Source organism: Vigna unguiculata, chromosome 3, assembly GCF_037176805.1.
Source record: "Vigna unguiculata cultivar grain cowpea cultivar isolate G323 ecotype 2 chromosome 3, ASM3717680v1, whole genome shotgun sequence".
NCBI lineage: Eukaryota > Viridiplantae > Streptophyta > Magnoliopsida > Fabales > Fabaceae > Vigna > Vigna unguiculata.
In genome coordinates this window covers 5248800-5274618 of record NC_140794.1, presented here as the reverse complement: position 1 = coordinate 5274618, position 25819 = coordinate 5248800, and the positions used below count along the sequence as shown (strand labels likewise).

General features: G+C 28.8%; 2 protein-coding genes across 3 annotated transcripts; both read left to right on the top strand.

The window, feature by feature from the left end:
• The first annotated feature begins 6911 nt into the window (after positions 1-6911).
• Positions 6912-8540, top strand: LOC114179676 (uncharacterized). The gene has a single exon (XM_085671067.1). It carries the CDS (start codon positions 7397-7399, stop codon positions 8243-8245), a length of 849 nt encoding a protein of 282 aa, XP_085527193.1. The 5' UTR covers positions 6912-7396; the 3' UTR covers positions 8246-8540.
• A 10262-nt stretch (positions 8541-18802) lies between these two features.
• Positions 18803-25346, top strand: LOC114179092 (protein trichome berefringence-like 7). 2 transcript variants are annotated; one of them, XM_028065305.2, is made up of 4 exons: positions 18803-19871; positions 23259-23417; positions 23670-23980; positions 24843-25346. In XM_028065305.2, the coding sequence occupies exons 1-4, from the start codon at positions 19042-19044 to the stop codon at positions 24992-24994; spliced, it is 1452 nt and encodes a 483-aa protein (XP_027921106.2). In that variant the 5' UTR covers positions 18803-19041; the 3' UTR covers positions 24995-25346. The 2 variants fall into 2 exon arrangements, with proteins under 2 accessions (XP_027921106.2, XP_027921107.2); XM_028065306.2 differs by having other exon boundaries at positions 18806-19871; positions 24914-25346.
• Positions 25347-25819: the final 473 nt, after the last annotated feature.

Below are 25819 nucleotides of genomic sequence, written 5' to 3'. Positions count from 1 at the left end.
ATGCGCATAGAACATCATAGAATTATAATATATATAGACACAGTGAAAGTCATGCGCAGGTGTGTGAGTTTGTGTGTGTTGTTGTACTTGAGAACTCTGAAAAATTATTAACACAAGAACAAATCATCATCACACACTGCTGTGTTCCCCACAATCTCTGATGCATCAACCTTAGCTCATGTAACATGCTTTGGTTTCGTATATCACTATAACTTTGTTGCTTCTCACTTCTCATTCTAAGTGCTGCTAACATTACACATAATAACTTGTTACACTTGTGCCAATGAATACAGAACATACACACACAGACACTGCGAGAATCATCGTATAGCACCACAATGTTTCTCAATTTAGATTTTTTGTTTTGTTTTTTTCTCTCTTCATTGCTTCGTGACCCAACATATAATAATTGAGAATTGAATTCATGTACATATATATGAAGTAACGTAACTATTTTCCTGCTCCAGAAACAGAAAGATTTGTCAGCTGCTTCAAAACCTGGAATTATTTGCAGACGCCATCGTTTCTATAACCTTAAATGCATCCATTATTGCTTCATTAATTAGGTTTGAATCTAGCTAAGCACATTCATGTTTTGATGTCAAGCCTCTTTAATTTCGATGACCGATCAACCTTACTGGTCTTCGAAATATTTTGTTAAATTTTTTCCCTTTGATCGGCATTGAATTTGTTGAGGGCGGTTTTCTTTTATTGAACAAAATGACATCAACATTGAAGGAGCTCAAGGTGCGTTAATGGCAGATATTATTAATGGGTTCGTATATGGTTTTTCAAATTTTAATTTTCCTTCCACTTTTGGAAATACAGCATCAGCTTCCTTTTTCAAAGATTAGGTTGGCTCCCAGAACACGAAATTATTTGGTGATAGGCTAATTTCTCATTAAATATACTCATCATCAATGATTTGGTATTTCAATCATATATTTTGACATTAATGACCCATGGTTTTTAATCCTTCATTATATATATACGACACATTCGGGTGATGTTAAAATTAATTATAACTTTGGAATTGTCTTCTTATACCCAACCAAATTATACCTTGCGTTAGGTACTCCAATCCAATGCTTAGAACCATAAAACAAAATTTGTGAAGCGTTTTTAATTAACTGTGCCTCTAATATTGATTGTGATATCAGATAATACAGCTTGGGCTATTATCAATTATTTGACTCGTGTTTAATTTCTACAGATAAATAAATATTAAAATTGTTAACAATATTTTTTATACATAAAACTATTAATGCTAATTTTTTTAATTTTTTTTAAGCAAATTAACATTGCATGTCCATGAGGACAGTTTGTAAAAAAAAAATATAATTGATAATTTGAGGGAATAATAAAAGGTAACGGCCCAAGCTTTAAAAGGTTCTTATATAAAAGATAAATGATGGTATATTAATTTGAACGACTCACTGCTAAAAAAAATCATATTTTATTTTATTTTGTTTTAATGTTTTTTTTTAAGAAATATTTATAAATTTTAATATAAAAAATAATTACAAAAAATTGTTACTAATTTTTTTGTAAAATATTTTATATAAAATATTTTTTACAACAAATTTTGTAGAAAATATTTGCGAATTTTTTAATTTTGTAGAAAATAATTACTCATGAAAAAATTATATACCAATCAATATTCTTTAAAAAAACAATAGGAAAAAGTTTTATCTTACAAATTCTTTTAACAAATTTGCAAGAAAATTTTTATGTAATATGAGAATTTTTAGTAGTGGTTGTTTGTAAAAATCTCCTCTCTAATGCACCAAAATTTATTTGAGGCAAGCAAAATATATATATATATATATATATATATATATATATATATATATATATATATATATATATAAATAGGCTTTTCACCTACACAAAACCTAACGAGACACTTATGTGTCAAAGTGTAAAGAAAAAAAAAAAGGTATTGACCATTAAATTTTTCTATTATAAATTGACATTATAATACGCAAAGTTAGGTGGTTTTTTAATATATAATACCAAAAAATGAGACTTAATCTTATGTATAATTAATTATATGATCAAGTGATGACAATGGTAAAAAAGTATCTAAAACTTACAAGATATAATTATATCTTGAAGAATTGAAAGTTTATAAACTAGATAATTAAGTAATACGAAAATTAATTTATAAGTAATCAAAGTAGCTTATAACTTTAATGAAATAATTTACTTTTAATTACACTTTATGACTCAAATTTATTATTGTAACTAACAGATAAAGATTTAATATGAAACTAAATTTTCATAAAAAATGTACAGTAGTCGTTGGGTCTGACCTTTTCTAATAGGTAGCATTTATTGGATAGATTCAAACATTAAACATTATAAGAAGAGTTAAAATAATAAATATTAACATATTTTTGTTTTAGTATAATAAAATTAATAACAATTATTTTAGTACAATAATTTTAATGTTATTATTTTACTTGAACTCTATTAATAATATTTAAAAGCATATATTTTTTATTTTAGTAATTATCACACGTAAATATTAAAAAAAATGAAATATATTTTTAATATCTTAATGATTAATAGAGTTTAAATAAAATTTATTTATTTATTTTATTAAATAAAAAATATGTTAATACTTATCTTATTAAACTCATTATTTATTCTTTTAAACATGACCAATTAATTGGAAAAACTTCACATATTCGCATATAGTTTTCATATCTCATTTAATACAATATATACATCCTACCCTAAATAAAATCAATGTAATAGTATTTTACTATCAAATTAATTTGTCTAGTTTTTTTTTGGTAGGCTATATCTATAAATTAAGAAATGTTGTGAAAATATATGACCAGCTCGAAATGTTTTATTTTAGGTTCAATTAGTCGGATGGTACCCACTTTCGTTTAGATGTGTCAGTTTAGTACCCATTTTTAAAAAGGTGTCAATTGAGTTCTAACTTTTGAAAAGATGTCTCAATTAAGTCATTTTCAGCAGAAAATTATTAACATCGTTATCGGTATTGGTATTTAAAATGACTTAAAAAACTAAGTATTGATATTTATATTAAAATTTAATATTAAAAGTCATGAATTAAGTTAAAGACTTTAGTAATTTTTATTTGAAAAAGACATGATTAAAATATTATTTTTTTAAAAGTTGAAATTAGATGAACACATTTTCAAGAGTGTGTCTGACTAATTAAACATTTATTTTATTATTTCCAAGTTACGTTGTTTCAATATATAACAGTTGTACGTCCATTAATTTCTTAAAATTTAAGAAATATCGCAAATTTATATATTAAGTATTTCACTTTAGAATTAGAAGTTATTCTCACAAGGGCAAAGTTAAAAATATAAAATAAAAGAATTATATTAAAAGTATAACATTTAAAATTAATGATAACTTTACAACGATTTTCAACAAAAAAGAAAACTATATATTAATGTTTAACTAGTGTTCTAAGGAGTTGTTTGGCATAAATAATGTTTTGACATTCGTGACAAGTATACAGTAATAAAAAAAATCATCTTGGATAGAAAAGGATAACAATATCTTCTGGGTATGTTAATTTTGTTTAATAAGTTAATTCTTTGTCACTTTTCTGGGTAAAACAATTATATATTATGATATTGGATATTAACTTTCGTATGCAAATAATTGTTAATTATATTATCAATATTTATATATAAAGAGTTATCTTTTTCTGTACATATCTTTTTAAATTTTATTTTTTAAGTAACTATAATTTGAACTAAAATATTTATATTTCTATTTTACTATCGTTTATTTAAATTTAACTATTTTTAAATTAGAATAATTATTTATTATTTTTATTTATTTTTTAAAAATAAATAACTTATTAAAAAAATACAGGACAGTTGTTTTCACTAGTTTGTTTTAAAGAATATTATTATCTTGTAATTTTTATTCGTTGTACAAAAATCTTTAAAAAATTATTTAATTTTTTTAGTTATTCGATTTTTAAGGGAATAAGAGTTTAAATAATTGATTAAATTATTTTTAGTTTTGATCTTTTCTCCACCATTTCTACGTGAAATTTGTTTTGGCATGGTAACCTAATATGTATAAAGGTTTGTCATTTTTTTTCTAAATGGAAATAAATATTTTCATGTTTATTAAAAGCTTATAAAAATATTTTTTAGATAAATAGACTCTCACATATTAACTGGATTCTATTTTATTTTTTTAGCAGCAAAAATAAATATATTAAATGGAGATAATTGAATTGTCCCAAACTATACATAATACTGTATACATATCAAAAATAAAAACTTATAAATACCATTCCCTACGAGTCATAAGTATAAATTTAATTTCAGAGCATTATATTGCCTTAAACATTACACATCATTTTTCGAATGAAACCTACTTTGTATGATAAACTCATATTTTCAATAGTTACTCTAATTCCAACCCCTCACAATTCTGTTTTGAAAATAAGTGAATATCTCATATTTTAATGAGAATAAAGGTTACTGTACAGATAATTAACCATATTTCAAAGACTTGTCTTCAATAATAAATCATTCCTATATTACATTCTTTTACCTTTCTTCCAGTTACTTTTTTCAAAAATTTATTACATAAATTTTATTTTATTTTCATCTAAAACTACTAAATGTTAATTAAACATGTTTTTGAAAATAATATTTCTGAATATAATATTATAGGAATATGAAAAATTTTCGGTGAATTACAGAACAAGTATTACAATTTTTATTCTTTTACCGTTGCACATTCTTCTAACTAGAATTTTATTAATAATTATAAGTGATCTTATCCTTCTCTTTTTATCTATGCGTTCTTCTTCTCAATATCTTGGTTATTATTAATTTGTTAAATTACTTTATTAAGATATACATATTTATACTGATTAAATATTTTAAAATTTGCACATATTAACCTTTAAATAGCAATTTTCTTGTTAAAATAAAAGGAACTGAACTTTACCTGGAATATGCATTGTTAACTTAAATTCTTCGGCAGAATAATAAAGCTTGTATTCACAAATCCATTTAGCATAAAAATAGTGTTTGGAAAAACTTCCAAATTTTATTTCAGCCTCAAAATCATAGTGAAAAAAGTTAAGAAGTTGAAGAAATAATTAGATGCTGTGAATTGAATTTTTTTTTTCTAACTATTTCTGAATTATTCAGTTAAATTTGTTAATTACTCGTTTAGCTAAGTTACATAAATAAATTATCTTTATTTATTAAATTTTATTATTTTAATGAGTTGATTCTAAACTTTGATAACTTGACTTTAAGTTGTGTTTGTGTAAAACACAACTTTTTTTTTTAATATATGAATTATTTTTTGATAAAAAAAGTTTATACATATTTTTAATAGCATATTAATATTACAAAATTTAAAGACTATATTAATAAAGATGAAAGATAATTTGAACTTTTCATAAAAACAAAAACTATAATTATATTATATTATAAATGTGCCAAACAAATAAACTCAAGTTTAATATGTTTTTAATAACTCAAACTCAAACTTTAATTAAGTTTAACAGAATAAACTAGTCAAACTTGAATAATTATTTTTTAGGCCAAATTTAAACTTCAAAAGCTGATTCGGCTACAATTATTCACATCGAATGAAGACTATTTATTTTGAATGAGTTAAATATTCTTTATTCTTCCAAACTATTATACATATACCTATCTATCACTGCTGGCATTTAGGATAAGATAGTTCAACCGTTGAAAATGGAACACTGGTTTGACGGATTAACAAAATAAACAGATAATTTTTCATGTATATTAAAATAATGTATAACTTTTTATAGTAGAAGTGAAAAAACTTGTCATCGTACATTTTTTTTCCGAGCTTTGTCATTTATCTCTCTCATTAATTACTACTTGCACATTTTACACACCATTGTTTCTTCTCTTTTCTCGGTAAGTGTGTTATTCACAAAATAGTGATTAATTTATCTTGAAATACCGAAAGAACAGATAAATTAAAACATTATTTTTGCAAGCAATTTACTTCTACTGAGAAATAAAAGAGAGAGAACACCAAATTATAGTCATATTTGTTTGCTGATAAATAAATAAAAAAAATATTATGAGATAAAAATGATTGATTTATGGATTTGTAAGGGTGTGAGTTTGAGGAGGCAATGTAACTGTTGATGAATCCCGAAATTGAGGGAATTGAAGGAGACTGGAATATACCAAATGGCAAGAGGCACATTAAAATGGTAATAAAGGAGAAGCAGCCCTAGGATTTCAGTGCCCCAAAAATCAATTTGGAGAGAGAAACCAATCTACTCTCTTTCCTAGGTCCAACTCTTTTCACCGTTACCTTTCTGCTATCACTCATGTCATCCCTCATACCAGTTTAACCTAATCTAATCTAAATTTCATACCATCATTTTTGGTCGTCTCAATTTTCCGGAAAGGTCTTATCATGTCTCAAGTAATAATAATTGGATCTTTGACTTAACATTTTCCTCATTAACAACATCCATTTAACAAATATTCTCTTGTTTCGAGTTGAATTATGTTTCGAGAACTTGTAATTTTACACACTGAAAGTAGTTAACATGAAACTCATAACATCATCGTAGATTGTGTTAGTGGTTTAGGAGTTAAAACAAAGGCGTGGTTTTGTTGACTCGGTCTTTTTTGTTAACAAGAAAAGCAGAGCAGACACAAGACACAGATACTTTAATCCCATGATGGAAATTAAATTAAATTAATTTAATTGTGATATAGAAGTTTTTGAGTCCGTGCAGAGGATTAACTAGGTTTTGGTATTGTGAAGGGTAAGATAGATAGCATTGATAGTATTTGGTAGAAGCGCGCATTGAATCGATCTCTTTTAATCTGCTTTACCACCTTTTGTTGTTTTTATTGATTCATGGACATGCTTTTTGCAGTGAGTCCCCCTTTCAGTAAAAACCCGTTCCTAATACTCCCTCTCCCTCTTTCTCTCCTCCTCCTCCCCTCCTCCATGGGGTCCCTCTCTAGGGTCTACCAACCTTTTACACCCATCAAACACCCTACACCATGTTAACTCACACACACACACACCCTTCAAGGTAAGCCTAAGCCTAATTAACCTTCTATTCCTTCAATTCAACCACACAGCTGTCATCCTCTTATACGCACCACTACTGCTGCTACTTTCATTTTACGTTTATAAGGGCCTTTCATTTCAAGTCCTATGATCACACCAAAAATTAAACAAACCCTGTTTATTCTTCTTCCTTCATGCTGCTACCTAGCTACCTCTCTCTAATTTCCTTCCCCCCCCTTTTTTTTTAATCTTTAACAAAACCAACAAATTAAACTACACCACACCGATCTGAAGCAGCTAGCCCCATCCCATATTTCTCATATCTGTCGATTTGGTCGACATGGACACCAACCAGAACACCACCACAACTGCATTCACAAATGTGAACACCACTTGGAATCTTGAAAAGATGGAAACGAACGAACCACAACAACAACAACATCATGACCATATTATTCTCCAAGTCCAAGACCCTCTTGCTTCTGGGATTTGGTCCAACAACTACCCCCACACTCATAACCCCAACCTTCTTCAAATGCATCAAACACCCCCCTCGACAACCTCGTCCGTTGTAGCACCACCCTCCTCCTCCTCCTCGGGGTTCCTCGGAGACATACTGGGTGTTCAGAGCATGGAAGAAGAGGAGGAGCCGGAAGAAGAGCTGGGAGCCATGAAGGAGATGATGTACAAGATAGCTGCTATGCAACCGGTGGACATCGACCCCGCCACCATCCGTAAACCGAAGAGAAGAAACGTTCGCATCAGCGACGACCCTCAGAGCGTGGCTGCACGCCACAGGAGAGAGAGGATCAGCGAGAAAATCCGCATCCTCCAGAGACTCGTCCCCGGGGGAACCAAAATGGACACCGCTTCGATGCTTGACGAAGCCATCCGCTATGTTAAGTTCCTCAAGAGACAAATCAGGTTGCTTCAATCCATTCCTCACCCTTCCCAGCCACCACAATGCATTGGTTTCGCCACCACAAACGCCAGCACCTTGCTATTAGCCCCTTCCTGTGATTGGTCTTTTGCACCAAACCTGTTACTCAGCTCCACCGCCGTAACCGCCGCCACGGCCTCTTCCTCCTCCATGGACATGCCGGCGGGACTCGGATTCGACGGCCATGGCCATGGCCATGGTTGTGACGGCTCCTCCAGCTTCAACCAGCACGAGGTAATCAGTGAATAATTAGTGGTTGTTGATTAATTAGGTTACATATATAATTATTGTATTGCTTATATGTATATGTATCTATGTATGTCTATGCATGATTGAGAAGTGGTAGTGTATGTTGATGAGTTTGGGGAAACTAAAGGAAAAGGTTGAAGGAGGAGGTAGAGTAATGTTTTAGGGGAGGGTCATGTGTGAAGAGAAAGGTTTGTTAGGATATTGTTGACTAAAGGTTCTGTAGAATAATCATAACGCTTGGCTTCGTTACGTAAAGCCATATATATATATATATATATATATATATATAAATATAATAGAATAATAATGTGTATGCCAGTTTGGGTGTTGGCCGGAAAGTTTGTTTGGCCGACTCTCTTCCGGGAATAAATTCAACTGTGACGTTTGGAACTATATTCAATAATGAACATTACTGATTTCTGGCTATCCCTCTCTCTCTCTCTCTCTCTATCAATACTTTCTGTGCCCTTTCTCTCTCTCTCTCTGTGAGCATAATTACATATATACATGCTTATTGGCATGTGTGCCGCATATACACACACGCACTCAACACTCATTTCTACTCCAACAAGACAACTTAACCAGATGTCATCACAGGTTTTGTGTATCTGATAATGTTCATGCCTAAAGGGGTCAAAAGAGAAAACTCATGGCCAGACAGATCATAACCTAAAGCTGAAAATCCCACTTTAGATCATGCATTTCTTGTAAACCTTTAATTGCAGCTCATTCTTTCCAATGGTTTTTCGATTTATATAATAAAGCAAGTTATCAGCTTAGATATTTAGTTCTTTCATTCTACCTATATTTCACAGACATTTGCATCGTCTTATATTACTATCCTTAACCATTGTTAAGGCTACTCTGTGATCAAATATGTCATGTCTTTCTTTAAGTTATTTTAAGCATCTAACACTAAAGTGTTGATTTACTTTTCTTACCTTTTGAAATATTAAATGTGTTCTTGTTTATAATTATAACTTTTTTCATCACTAACGTCCTTAGTAAATTTCTTTATACTACAGTCACTTCTTTCTTTTCAGTGCCATAAAATCAAACACTAAAACAGATGTGGATTATGGATTCAAAACCTAACGGTTTTCATATTTGCACCCAAAAAGAAACCTTCTTCATCTCCTTATGTGCTTTGTTTCTTTTTTTATTTTTACCTCATCCAATCATCTTTATCCACTTATGTCTTCTTTCTTAGTGAATAAGAATAGAAGGACATTTCGATGCTGGTATGGGTATGGGGAAAACCTGCATTTGCATGCACATGATCGTGCCTCATTTTCTATGTATATATTTCCAGCAAAGTATACTGAGGCCAAATGATATTTTATCTATTGTTTAGTTTAGTTAATAATTTACTTTGTTGAGAAAAAAATGCGTAATGGATTTGAATATATATATATATATATATATATATATATATATATATATATATATATATATATATATATATATATATATTTGGATACATATGTAAAACATGTTATCTCTCTCGCACTTTATCTTGATGTCTAGGTCTTAGATGTATATATATATATACTAATCAAACTTGCTCAATTATTTTAATATAAGAAGACAACCATGTTACTTTGAAGTATTTCTTTAATGAAAACATCAAAGTGTATGGTCTAATTAAGATTTAATTTCAAAATCACTAAAATTTTAGTTTTAACTTATTACATGCATTATATTTCACAGGTTTTATTGAAAATGATATTAATAAGTTAAGATATAATAAGAGCATTCTATTTAAATAAAATATTGTAAGACTTAAATATAGGATTCTCTCTCATGAAAAATATTTATTATCTAAAAATATATATCATACTAGTTAGTTTTTAAATGCTAAAAATGAATATTAAATCATTTTGCATTGTAATATATTAAATATTTTTTCAATAAATGTTTCTTATTTGTTCCCTTAACACCTTCTTGTTAATATTTAATTACCTAAAAAAGTACTCGAAACCAGTTTATAGACTGTGAAAAAAGGACTAGTGCTTGGATAATTATTTCCATATGACTTGATTTTTTAACCCTAAAAGATTCTTCTATTTCAAACACAGTTTTCTCTCCGTCTTTTTTAGCTCATGCTTCATGATATTAAAAAAGTGTTTAGGCTTAACTATATATTTTTTTTAATCTCTATGTGAAAGTTTGTACTTCTATTTTATTTCGGAGACAATAATTAAGTTATATTTCTAAAATTAAAATCTGATCTTGTCTTTTTTTTTTCATAAACTCAAATTCTCATTTTCTAATTATGCAAAATATTTGGGTTTATGATTATTTCTTGGATATGTAATAGGTTAAAAAACTTAGTGAATGTTGAGTAAAATTTAAATGATTTTGAATAATATATGATTAGGGTTCGAAGAATGATAGTTTTGAGATTTTTCTTAAACTTGTGGTCAAATATTCTATGTTAGTTTTGACTTGAATGAGGTTGAACACAATGTGATTTATTTAACTAGCTAAAAAATTAAGTAAAACATAATCTGATCACTTTGTCTAGAAGAAAAAGAATAGAGAAACATAATTGACCTAATCTAAAAAAATACAGAAAGTAATTAACCAAGAAACTTGAATGGCCAAAATGATGTTGTTACTTAAAGGAGAAGAACTAAACCTAATACTCAACATATTTCAACAAGAAAAATATATACCATGATTTCCTTTAATAAGATACTGAAGATATATCCTAACTAAAATCACACATTTCCCTGTTTCCCATATTTGAAATATGACTACTCAATTGAAGGAAATGTCTCATGTAATTTATGCATACATCTCCACCATAGTATACTTCATTTACATATACATCAACTCCAATACTTACATATCTCTCAGTGTATAATGTAAGAAATAGAATGTTTAGGTGATATAAAATTTTAAAATAACAATTTTAAATTTCAAGAAGTTTAAATTATAAATAAAAATGATTAAAGTGTGGGTCTTATACTTGTAAACATGAAGTTGCATAATTATCTTAAAATTTATATAACACAATAAAATCTACATAAAGGAAAATAAGTTGTCCATAATATTACTCTTTATATTAAAGATTGCCTTGACATCAACTTTTACACATTCTTATCTCTCAAACATTCATAAAGAAATATTTAGAGAATGCCCTAGATGTGGTTAAAATTCCCTTGAGTCAAAACTAAATCATCCTTAATTTTAACTTGTATTATTTCTAAGAAACAAACACATATATGTTTGTTTTTAATGTGGATATCTGTTTTTTGTTGGGTTAACTACAAACTGCATAACAGAATAAGGTTCAGAATTTGGATTTTCATATGTTCATTCACTTATATTGTGACTGAGGTTGTGTGAAGACATGTGGATATATGTGTTTTTGTGTGCAGACAATGAATGAATGAAAGCAGTGTTAAGTAAAATGTTGAAGTCCATTAAGAGAGCAGTGACTAGGTCATTCATAACGATGAAGAAGAAATAGAAAAATGTGATAGTGAATGGTTATAATTGAGTGTTTTGCAGCCACTAAAATGAGTGGGTGTTAGTTAGATTACTGGTTGTGTCAGTGGCTTTTCCTCTCATGGCGGTGCATGTGCTTACCACTATAAAGTATGCTATACCATTCCCCTTTTAGCCTGCTACTCACTCAATCAATTCATACACAGGTTTTAAGGTTTAAAGAAAACTAAACCCAATGGAAAACGTTGTCGTAACATCACCACTGGACTGCATGAAGTTCATTCCTTTACGTTGCACAAAATCTTATACATTTGTTACTTTATGAAGCACTTTCGTATGCATGAAAAAGATAAAAGTCACCATTTTTACTCATCATATTTTCTCTCCATATTCTCAGAAACTATATTTAATATATTTCTTTTACGTGTCTTTGTCAGTATGGAGTGAGATAGACCTATTTGATGTCAACATATGGTTATTGCTATTCAGATTATTAAAATATTATATATAAAGAGAGAAAAAAAGCACAAAACTTTAACAATAATGTAAGTCTTTAGGGTGTTTCTTTGGTAAAATGGATTTGAAAGAGTGGGAAGATGAATTTGTGTGCATTTAAATGGATGGATATGTGTGTGTTTTTTTTTTTAATGAATTTAAAGGATCAAAATGAATGAATTTGAAAAGAAATTTTGTGAAAGTTAATGAATAATTTAAGTGATGTGATAGATTAAAAAAATAAATATAATAGATAAAATTCAAACTTACCTAATTAACCTTGTGATAAAAATAAAATTAAATAACATTTAAATAAGTTAAAATTATGAAATTTTAATAATATTTTAATTATTATATATATATATATATATATATATTATTAATAATTATTATATATATATTTTTAATAACTATAATTATATATGCATATAAATATATATTATTATTTTTATTATTTTTATTATATATACATATGTTATTTTAAATATATATATATATATATATATATATATATTATCATTAGTTATACATTATTATTATATATATAATATATATAACAAAAAAAAGATTATAAAAGTAAAATCAGTTTAAATTTCTTCAAATCTTTACATAGTTGAAAGGATGAAATTTAAGATTCGTCCTTCAAATTTATCTCGATAAAATTTGAGATTTATTCTCCAAATCTATCTCTATTTTTTCATTTAAATAATGTTAAAAGGAATACAAAATTTGATTTTGATTCGTCTTCGCAAATTAACTTATTATCCATTCAAGTTAACAAAGAGTTAATGTCTTACTAGACTCTTTGATATGTTATTACACGAGTAATTTAACAACTATTTGATAAGAATGTAGTTTTAAGAGGACTTGAATATTCTCTCTATCTTTATTAATATCAGTGTATCCAGCAACCTTAATCTCACGAAATAGAAAATAACAAATAAAAGTTAAGGAAGCGGAATCTTCTTTTTCCTCTTCGTGGATAAGATCAAAGTGTTTTAAGATCGTAAGAGATTGAGATTTATCACCATAAAAAAAAAGTACACTTTTCTTTATTATACAATGGATAAAATATTTCAAACTATGATTCAAAATGACTCATTTTACTTGAAATTTACCTGAACTTCGAGAAAAACAAAAAATATAGTTGAAAATTCTAAAAGTTTAGTAAGTCACCAAAAGTAACCAAAACACAAATGAAAGTCAAATTAGTTCACAGAACGAAAAGTCTTAATTACTAGAACCAATAACAAAAATGTTATTATCACAACTATAATTGAATTTCAAAAATATAGAGATTATGGTTTAAAAATGAACTTATTGTATGCTCTATCCTTTGTTACCGCCTAATTGATACAATCTGATTGTAAAAAAATGATAAATAAAATCGGAACCAAAGAAAACAGAAAAGAGGAAGAATATAATAGAAAGATGTAAGCCAAAGTATAAAAAATATGACAATAAAAATAAAGAAAGGAGAAAATGAATTACCTTTTGTGCATATATCCGTTCTCAAAATATGTACCACAATAAAGCTTATAAAAAAATAAATTATGCCACATATAAAAGTTTTGTTGCAAAATGGTCTTTAATAAGATGACAAAAAGTTTGATTAAGTCTTAAAATATACTTACATCATATAAACAAAATAGACTCGACTTTTATAAAGTTAAATTACTAATTTCTACCTTTCTCTAGTGTCTTAAATAATGATATTTAATTTTTATAAATTATTTTTTATTTTGCATAAAAATTTCTCCATAAACACTGTTAGTTTATTATTGTATTTAGAAAAGTGTAGTAATTATGCATTGTACATGTTAACATAAAAAATTATATTATCTAACTGTCTTTAATTACTAATGTAGATATATTTTCTCTTTGCTTAGAAAATAGGACAAATTTGACAAAATAAAAAGATATAATATAAAATAACTATTAAAGAAAGATAACACAATAACTCAATTTTCTTTTAAAAAAAAGTCAAATTAAGTTTAGAAGTTTTTATAACAAATAATTGGCCAAGTTTGAATCTATCTTTAATTTTTTTAAACAAATTAAATTCATTTATAGCAAACTAAAATGTTATTGAATTATATATATATATATATATATATATATATATATATATATATATATATATATATATATATATATATTCTATTTTTGTTTTTGTTATAATTTTTTATTTAAACACAATAAGATATGTATAAAGAGAACTTGATACTTTTTCTTAGAATAAGGCTGGAAATAATTAATAACCTATTTGCATTACATGTCAAAGGGTGTGTTTGATTTTCCATTTATAGACTTACTCGTGCAAAACGTAATATTTTTTGCTTCATCCTACTTTTATGCGGTTTCCTTGATTTGGATTAGCATTTTTTTCTTTTTCTTGGTTACTTGTTGAAAATTTTCCTTTATTTTTATTATATATACATAGTGTGAACCATTAAGAAAAATAAAATATAATTTTTAATTTATAGATTTATGGTCCATTATACAATTTAAAATTATACAATCATTTGCATCATGTGTTAAGAGAAAAATAGGAGGGAGAAATTGCGAGGGTTCGATGAGAAAAGAAAATAAACAAATGAAAAAAAAAAAAAAAAAAGCAACCCGTGTATTTGTGCAAGAAGTTAGTTTAGAAAAAATGTTTTATTTCACCTTCTATTGTGATGCTATTTATTGTTTAGTTAATTACTTATTGTTATTTTTTGTGTGTTGTTATCAATCTTGTCGATGAAAAAAATATTTTTTGGTTGATCCTTAAAAATATAATATGTTTTATCATTTTTTCTGATAATATTTATTTTCTTTCTCTCTAATAATATTTTTTCCTTCTTTCTTTAATTTTTTAATAATAGGTCTTCATTCTTTATTTCATGTGATTTTAATACAACTCATTTAAAAATAATTAGACATCAGTCATAATAAAACTAAATTTATCATTTCAACTAAAAAATAAAAAAACATTGAAGTTGTGAACTACATTCCAAAGGAGTACACAACAACTTCAATTTACATGTTCAAGAAATCGTTAACCAGAATTACAATTTCTTATCCAAATCGTCCAACTCACACGACCTCATTTTTTTTAATAAATAATAAAATATTTTGCTCTATTAATATCAATATCATGCTAAAGTCATATTTACTATGTACAACTCAGTAAAGTCGTTCTCATGGCATACGACTTGTTCTTTCAAAATCATATAAGTCTAATACGACTTCCCTGTATTGTTAATTTTTTTTTAAAATTGCTCAGTTTAATAATTATCAAGTATAAATTACACCATAAAGGTAAAATAAATAATCATAATCTTCAGAATAAGCAGAAAGGTTCATGGTATAATCTCTTAGAAAAATTAATTTAAGATACAAAATATGGTATATTTAAATATGTGTTTAGAAAGAATTGTGTACTTGGTATCAATGAAAGATCATTTGTCTATCATTCTTAAAATGTGTGTGAAACGATATTACTATCTTTATGTATATGCTAATATTTATTTTTCATATATTAAAAACAATGGGTAATATAATTGATATTAACTAATAATAGAATTTATTGATTGTTAAACCATATATAATAAAATTATATAAATATAACATAATCTTCCGAACTAAGGTTTATAAGATAATTAAAATTCTAAAATTCGTTGGTAACTTTGATTTTATTCATGGTAAAATTTTGTTGGCAATTAAGAAAAGTTGTGTAGTTAAGCCTTAAGAAATAATGGATTTGGATTCTCTACTGATTTTTTTTGTGTTGTTCCTCTACTGTGTCTCCATAATACACTGATTACCACTAATTTTGATGTTTTAAAATATATTAAAAAAAGATATTTAAAATACCAACATAATATATTTTTAATACCCACTAAAAGACACAAAAAAAAAAAACTAATGGAGAATTTGGACTTAAAAAAAAGTGTATTTGGAAAGGTTGTGATAGGTACATTTAAGTTCTAACAACCTCTAAATGTTTTAGGTGCAAAGGATGCTTTGAATTTATGAATTGGATATATGAACCAACAGGAGAGAAAGAAAACTTCTTGACTGAATCATTATAATCCTACAAAAGCTTAGAACCAAAAAAAAAAGGCTTGAAACCTTTTTAAACAAACATGATTTCTTAGATGATTTAGAGAGAGTTGAAATAAGAGGACAATTTTAATTTTAAACATGAGATTTACATGAATGAAACACCTTAATCATGACACAAGCAAACCACAAATTTGAAGTCCAATAAGTAAAAATAATACCTTAAACAAAAAATTTTATTCAGCCCTTGGAATCCAGCATCCTACTTAGCAACCATATCCTAACAATTGGGTTCTTATATTCTTCTGTCAACTTTATTTTTTATCGACAGGTATTTTACTCAGATTTTTAGTTATCACTTCTTTGTTAAAAATTTTGTTATTATTAACAAATAAAACAAATTTTATCTATCAATAATTCCATTTTTTTTTAGCTATAATGCTTTGTATTATGAGTTTATCTAATGCTTCCATACTTGGCTTATTAAGCAGCAAATAAACTTATACAACAAATACTAATAATTACAGAAATAATTATTAAATTCTTAAAATTTATTGTTAGAATATCTAATACATTCTTAAAATTAATTTTTGAAATTAAAAATAATTCAGAAATTAGTTTCGGAAAAGGGATATAATAAAAAATAAAATAAAAAGACTTAATTTAGGGAGGAGAATTTAACAATTATCTCAATAGAAAACTCAACCCTAAAGTCAATAATTCAATCCATTTATTAAAAATTATAATTGGGTTCCATTTTTTTGAAGAATTAGACAAACTCAGTTTAAATATATTAGACCAACCAATCTTTTTCTTTTCTTTTTCATTGCAAAACAAATGTATCATTTTCTATCATAAATTCTATGAAAGAACAAGAGAAAAACAATGTTTTATTCCTCTTAAATTAGAATAAAATTTAATTATTTTCTTAATTTGTTCTCTTATATCTTCTTTGTTATTTTTTTCTGCCTTTTCTTTCTTATTTTGCATCAATCAATTAATTAGTAGAATGATTAATTATTATGTGTAATATTTTAGACTTTCAACTTGTCTCTTTATGCTAAGACATTTTTATAATTTTAATTTACATTAATAATTTTATTAAAGAAAATAATTTTAATTTTTAGGGATAAATTCTTATGTGCAAGTAGATAATGTGTGATCGTGTGATCTTTGTTATTTAATTGGTTTTTGTAAACTAAAATTGTGACGACATTGATGTTATGGATTAGTGTGTAAATATTGTGTTTAGATTTGATTGTCAACCATGATGCCAGCATAGATGGCGGTGCCCACTTTCCAGCCATAGCATATCTGCTCACCACTACATTTATTTTTTTAATTATAAAATGTGTTGGGATCACAGCACAGCTGGTGTGAGATTTACGTATATCTATAAAATTAATTTAAGGGGTAAATATAATTATGTTTGAATTTTGAAATTAGTTTATTTTAAAATTTTAGATCAATTTAATTTTTTATTTTTTAATATTTGTGTATTTAATTTTTTTAATCAATTTTTGTTGGATTTATTTAATGTTTGGTATGTATTTTAGGATTGTACTTGAATTGTTTATACTCTTTGACACATTTAATGTTAAGTCAAATATACTTAAAATGTCAAATAAACTCAACAAAATTTGATTAAAATGGTTAAATTCACATATTTCAAAATATAAAAGATTAAATTGATCTAAAATTTTGAACAAACTAATTCCAAAATTCAAGAAAAAAAACATATTTAACTCTAAATTTAATTTATATACAAATTGGTATATAAGAAAATTATATTTTTTTTTAATGCGCGGATAAGATACCGTTAATTTATGGAAAAATATTATTTATTTCTCTTTAGTAAGTATTAAGTATTTAAAAATAAAAATTAAAGTTTCCTACCCATACTAATCATGATCGATAAATTCTTACTCTTGTATTATCATTAGTCTCCATTATAAAAATATTTTACTTTCTAAACTATTTATTGAACAAAATTTTATCACGTATATAGTAAAGAGTAAATAATTTGGAAATTATTCAAAAAATTAAAATATTTTTACTCAATTTTTTTTGAATACATTTTAATCAATATAACAGAATCTTCAAATTATTTTTTTAGAATGAAAAAAGTACTATTAATGTAAATACTTACAATAATTAATAATCATCACGAATATTGATAAGTTATTGGAATGCTTGTTAAACAAACTCAAGTTTTTTTTAAATATTTTCACTCAATTTTATTTTTTGAATACATTTTAATCAATATAACAGAATCTTCAAATTATTTATTTAGAATGAAAAAGTATTATTAATCTAAATACTTACAATAATTAATAATCATCACAAATATTGATAAGTTATTGGAATGCTTGTTAAACAAACTCAAGTTTTTTTAAAATAGCAATCATGTGTTTTTATTAAGTTAAAAATACTTAATAGAAATGACCAATGTTTTTTCTTCTGTAATAAACGGTCCTATCCCATAATTACACAATTTTCTATATAATAAAATAAGAAAAGAGTGATTAAATGTCTCAGAGTACCTAACACCACTGAGGGAGTTGCGATGAAACATGTTATGTTGTGTGCCCAACAATGTCATAATAATGTACACAACAACTCTTCTCCTTCTGTCCTTGGACTTTGATTTTTCTGTATTTCCATACTTTATCCATTTTTGGCATCTGGGTTTCTTTCTTCTCTCTCCAAAATCGAATCTTTCTCATCTGGGTCACTCTATTTGCCCTTTCAACTTACTCATCGGTTGCGTAGCGTGATGGCTCTGTTCTGTCACAATGAGTGCTCTGAATAGGACCATTTCCTTCAACAAAACCTATTCCTTCAATCGAAGGTCCCTCGCCATTGGAAGTCCCAGAGTCAGTCTTAACAACACAAACAACAACCGCTTCGGATGTGTCTCTCTCAGGTTTCAGGTTCTTATCATCGTTGCCTCTGTCCTTTCCTTCTTTGTAGCCGTAGGTGGCTACATGTACGTCCTTCCAAGCCTTAGCCAAGCGTTTTCCAATGTCCAAGTTCTTTCATCTGAGCGCAACAATGGATCAGTTAGAGATTGTGATGTGTTTGATGGAAGCTGGGTGCGGGTTCAAGATCACCCCTTGTATAATGCCACAGAGTGCCCTTTCGTAGAAGGGGGATTCGACTGTGTAGGGAATGGGAGGAGTGACAGGGATTATCTTGGATGGAGGTGGAAGCCTAGGAGTTGTGAGATTCCAAGGTTTGATGTGCGCGGTGTGTTGGAAATGTTGAGAAGCAAAAGGATTGTTTTTGTCGGGGATTCAATGAGTAGGACTCAGTGGGAGTCTCTGGTTTGCATGCTCATGGCTGGTGTTGAAGATAAGAGAGGTGTTTATGAAGTGAACCGGAATCAGATAACAAAGAAGATCAGGTTCTTGGGGGTTCGGTTCAGTGCCTTCAATTTCACCGTTGAGTTTTTTCGCTCGGTTTTTCTGGTGCAGCAGGGCAGGATGCCTAGACATGCACCAAAAAGGGTCAAATCCACACTCTTATTGGACAAGTTGGATGATATAAGTGACCAGTGGGTGAATTCAGATATTCTGATATTCAATACTGGGCATTGGTGGGTTCCATCTAAGCTTTTTGATATGTAAGTTTCCCTTCTCTTTCACATTTTAATGTTAAACCGCTGCCCAAGTGCTGCTATGTGTTACTGTGAGGATATCTACTATAGTTCATTCTAATTTCATTGCCATGCTTTTCAGCCTTCACTGTTTTTCTTATCATTTGGTTTGTCAGTGGGTTTTGTTTTGGGACAAAATTTAGATCAAGTTCTTTATGTCCTTGTCATCAGGTTCTCAAATCAAATGTGACATGTGGATGTCCTTCCCAGCATTAAATGGCCTTCACTAAATAAATATTGCATTAAAAAAAAAATCATGTCTTGGTTTGATTTCAGAAGAACAGAAGGAACTTGATTTAAGTTCTGTCCTTTATTTAAGGGGGAAAAAGCTTGTCCCTGGTGATACAAAGCTTTTTTAGCAGTTAACCTAATTGTTCACAATAGTAGCTATTGTTCTCTTATTTGCTTCATGATGGAAGCCTTGTTAGGCTTGCAAGATTGGTGGATCTTTCCACTACAAATTCAAGGACTAGATGATGAAGGAGAAGAAAGAACCTTGCACTTAGGTGGGTTTTCTGGATTGTTTTTTGGTGAGGTTATGATTCGGTCAAACTATAGAAAAGCAGGGAAAGGTGGTGCTTGGTTCGTCAAGATGGATTTGGTTTGATTCTTGGAAGGACAGGGTTGGTTCTTGGTAGCGGAAGCTAAAGGTGATGATAGGAGGAGTTCTAAATTGAAACTAATTGGAATTGGATACCTCTTGTCAGATTATGATGCGGATTGAATGGGTAAGGCAATGTGCTTGGCCTGAATCTTGAATCTTGGTATAGTTTGGGTTGGCAAATTGTGTAACGTGTAGGAGTGATGATTCTTGAAATAGATAGGTGTGATATGCTATGGCTAAACAAGGATCTCAAGAGAAAGAGAGATAGGTCAAAAGAGACTAAGAGAAAGAAGGAAAGACCAAGAAAAAAAGGTTTACCTTTGAGAACAAGATTGGCTTCAAGATGGAAGCACAAAGTTGGGGAACTTTGACAAGGTAGGGGGCACTTCTCTTTGGACACAAGCAAAACTTAGGTTCGCAACATGGGATGTCACCTAAGATAGAGCTCTCCAAGAAAAGAAGAAGAATCACACTCTTCACCAAATTCCCAAGTTTCATTCCATTAAAAGTTATCTCAAGAGTTGTCATTATATAGGAGAAGGTAGGCGTGTGAGGTTGTGGTCAAAGATATCCCTTCCCATTTCTTTTTCAACCTTATAACCAAACAAAGCTATGCTAAGAAGAGTACAAGCACACTAGGCTAAGCTAACCAAATCCTATGATCCTAAGAAGAGAGGATTAACACCAAATAATACTTACTAGGTATGTATACAAAGAGGTATTATTATTCATATCTACACTAGTCATGTCTTTGTTGGTTTGATGAAGCTCCTCCTCATGCTCCTTAGCCTTGCTTCTAGTTAAGACACCCCTAGAAGCTCTCCTTATCTATTGGACTTCTCTGCTCCCTTTCTTAATTTTTGACCATACTTCTTGTAGCTACTTCTCTTTGTGTGGGCTCCTTTTGGTCTGTGATCCCATCACTTCATGGCCATACCAATGTCCAACTTATTCCAGTTGGTGAAGTCATCTCATCTGTACAGATCACTTTGATTGAAAACCAAAATTTTCAAACTTGCTATTCAATATGATATCCATTTTAATATTTTTTTTCCAATATCCTTCGCGGTCTTTGTGTACCCTCTCAATGTTAAAATCCATACAATTGAAAATAAATAAAAAAAACCCAGAAGGCTGCCTTACCCAGTTAATTTGTATCCCTGGACTCTGGAGATTATTACTGTGATTCTTGCCATCGCATTGTTTGAGAATAGAGGCTAGTTGTACTTGAAATTTTGCTTGTTGTTAGTGTGGCACATGACTATGTTTTGTTCTTTCAATTTCTAACTTAAAATATATTTGATACCACTTTTAGAAAATTTACTCAACTTAACAAAGTTTTAACTGGTGTGGCTTAACCTTCTGTTAATCTACACATATTTTACTGCTTTTACAAAACCTTCGGAGCCTTGCAATTCATCAGAAAAACTGAATTCAACCATATGCTTAATTGCATATTCCTTTTACTTTCCCATTATGACTACCATCTAAATAATACAGTTGGACTTTTCTAGGAAAGATATCTCATTTTCTAAAACGAGAGAAGGATGGAGGGAAGAATTTTACTACATAACCTGAGACCACTCTCTGTTAGTGGGAATTGTGGGTAGTTTCAGGTTGGATTAAGACATGTACTACATTATGTCCATATTCTATTTTCAGATAGAACGTAGTTATCTCATCTTGACATCTATTTTAATATTTGTAGTTAATTTAGTTCATTTGTAGTTATCCTCTTTTTATGCAATTGCTATATTTTAAAATCAAATTCAAGAGTACTTCATTTGTGAATAAAACCTATGTTATATCATGCAAAATTGGGTGACATTGAAACCATCGTAATAAAGATTTTGCTTCCACATGCATATCCTCATTTGAATGTTCCAAACTCTCTGTATAAGCTCTTTGTCAGCTTTTCTGTTGGATGAGAATAGCATGTGGCTATTGTTTTGTAAGCATAATTTTGTATAAATTGAATATAACTCATGATCAGAACATGTTGTATTAGCAGAATTGTGTTTATTGTCTGAACCTAGGAGTGGTGAAATTAATTGATGGGGGTTAGGTAAAGGAAATTGAATGGAATCTACTTTTGATGCAGAAAGTATCAGTGGTCAGACTTTGAAATTAACTTCCATTTGCTTCTCAATTAAAAGCAGAAAACTGTTGTAAACATATGACCAGACTGTTTTTAAAATGTATGATTCTTAATAAAATATTAATATTTAATATATAATACTACATCATTACTGTAACATCTAAACCATTATGTTCCTTACTTGAATTAGTTTTAATATTTTGTTAGATGTGATAAGTTCAGTTGTTTTAACCATCACTGGTGTGATAGGCAGGTAGTTTATTATAGCAATAAATCTGTTTTGTGATAGACTGTTTAACACAGGAATCATGGGTTTTTTTCAGTGATAGGTTGGTTCATTTAGCCCATAAGTCTATTACCCAGTTTTAAAGCCTTGTAATGAAATAGGCTTATAAACATTAGGCTTTATAAAGGTCAAGCCAGACTCTAGGTTTTTTATCTGACATATACCTTCCAGATTCTAGGCTTTTGATCTGACTCATTAACCTATTGACCCTGATTTTCCCCATCAGGCCTAACAGATTCATTATTCATTAAATGTTCATTCAGTTGCTTTTTGATTTCTATTTGTTAGGCAGAATCTGCATTTTCATATTTTTAAATCTTTTTTTTGTGTTTCTTTGTAAAATGGTTCTCTTCTTTCTTTCAACAGGGGCTGTTATTTCCAGGTTGGAAGCACTCTTAAACTTGGGATGTCAATTCCTGCTGCCTTTAGAATAGCACTTGAAACTTGGGCATCATGGGTTGAGAGAGAGATTAATAAAAATAGAACACGCATCTTCTTTAGGACTTTTGAGCCATCTCACTGGAGGTACCTACTTTACTGTTAACATGATTTTCTATTTAAGCATGTCTATCTTTTCTCTTAAAATTATTCCTTTCCTTGGTAAAACCTTTTTAACCTTAAGTTAGAAGAACTATGTCCTATCATTCCTCCCACCCCAAATATATACTTACGTGTAGCTTTGCTTAGTTTATAGGAATTTTTATTCATGCACTGGAATTTCTTATCTTTGAAATCTCACTTCAAAAGTTATTGATCCAGCCTTTATTGTTGATGCAGTGATCTTACTCGTAGAATTTGCAATGTGACCCAGTACCCAACATTAGAAACTGATGGAAAGGATCAAAGCTTGTTTTCAGATACAGTTTTAGACGTTGTAAAGAATGTTACTTTTCCTATAAATGCTCTCCATGTTACTTCTATGTCTGCTTTCCGGAGTGATGCACATGTTGGTAATTGGAGTGACAATTCATCTATTCAAGATTGTAGCCACTGGTGTCTTCCTGGAGTACCTGATATGTGGAATGAAATTATCCTGGCCCAACTTTTTTCTGAATCTGAAATTCCTTTTCAACAAATTGAATCACTCGGTAAGTTCGGTTATCTTCTAATACACTTTGATTTTTGAGTTTTCCCCGGGAGTATGTGGTTGATTTAAACATATTCATGACCGGCTAAAGTGTGCAAACTTGGCATGACTTTTATTTGTTGAGTCACTCACCATATGTTTAGGAATTAGACATACATTCCTCGAGTTGACCTATGCGCGTTAGAGTATCTTTGTCCACCTATGATGTACGGATACGACATGTATCTGATACATGGATACACTTATTTTGAAAATAATAAGATGCGATATATAATATATGTATATTGAAAAATGTGCAGAAGTTTTTAAAAACATGATAATTATATGATTGTTATTGTGTGAATCCAAATTAAAATTAAATGTACTAAACGTCAACATAAAAAGTTATAAATTATTGTATTTGTTCACTATCCACTATCCCCGGACAGACCAATATTATGAAAGTATTACTGTTTTAGGATTAGATACTTCATTGATAAGTATTGGTAAGGTATTTTAAAATATCGAATATGGATATGGGTAGGATAAGGATACACTACTTGAAGTATCAGTGTATCTATTCTCATGAGTACTCATATATTCATAATCAATATTAGTCATACAACCAGTCAACAATCATTTAATTATTTGTCTAAACATCGTTGATTAACTTAGATGTTACTATTATTATATTATTGTAAAAGAGTAGTCAATTTAATGCTATATAAAGGAAGAATTGCCAAAACATAATTTCCCTTGTCATATATATATGCCGTGCAGTAAAGAGATTTTTCCCCCTTTTCCTTAAGTCGGATGAATTTAGTTATAACTTTTGGTTTAGGTCGGATGTTATACATGTAATTTAGTTATATGACTTTTTTTAGGTTGGATGTCTCAGAGAGAGAATACTTTTCTCATACCTTCTAGGGCTTCATCGTTTTTATTAATGGTGCAGATTAGAGAGACTAACACTCTTAGTAGTCGCAAGCCTACCTCAAATTCTGATGCCTCCCAAGAAGTATGGATCGGATTCTAACACCATAAATCTGAAGCCATCTCATTCTTCAATTTTGAACTCTGCCATCGACCATGGTTTTCTTCAACACTCAACTGTACCAGGTTTTGTAAAAGTATGGTCCAATTACACATAGCAACTTGTTAAAACAAATTAAACAGGAAGTAATTATTTAATTTGCCAATTCTTTGTATATCAGTAAAGGTATTGTCTGAGTTGCATGTCATGATTTTTGGTTTTAGTCATGACAATACTGTTCTGCATAGGAAAAAGTTAAGGAGAAGGAGAGTATAGATCAATCAATTTCTTTTTTTCAGATTCCCTGTCTTAATTATGTAATTGCGCTTTATTCAAATGGATTTGTGTTTAAATCGATGCTGTTTCTCACTTTTTCTATCGGCCTTGTGAAAAATGGAGGAACGGCACCATTTGACAGGATTAATCACGGGATCACCCCTATTCAGAATTTCAGACACTTCATGTTCGTATCTATATGTTTTTTACACAATACATTGCATTTGGAACAATCAAAGATTGGTTGGAGACCCATCTAGTCAATTGTAAATATGGATAACTCGACATGTTTTAGAATATTAGATAACCTTGGAAAATAAAAAAACGGTGCACAATATGGATGCACAAGGTAAAGAAATCCAATTACCGTCCATAAAAGGTAGTGTACATTCCACAAGGATATCAGTTTGCTTTTATTTTACAATATTGAGAAGAGAAAATTTGAGAAAAATATAATATGGTGAGTTATACATGCACATTTTATTTATGATGAAGAAACAAAACAATAAAAAACATATTATCCTATTAAATCTCATTATTTAATATAATCAT

Excerpts from the sequence above, each read along its gene's own strand:
- LOC114179092 (XM_028065305.2), top strand. The coding sequence starts at position 19,042 with ATGAGTGCTCTGAATAGGACCATTTCCTTCAACAAAACCTATTCCTTC. Across the intron at positions 19,872-23,258 it reads CCATCTAAGCTTTTTGATAT|GGGCTGTTATTTCCAGGTTG; the intron begins GTAAGTTTCCCT and ends TTCTTTCAACAG. Across the intron at positions 23,981-24,842 it reads TCAACAAATTGAATCACTCG|GTTGGATGTCTCAGAGAGAG; the intron begins GTAAGTTCGGTT and ends GACTTTTTTTAG.
- LOC114179676 (XM_085671067.1), top strand. The coding sequence starts at position 7,397 with ATGGACACCAACCAGAACACCACCACAACTGCATTCACAAATGTGAAC.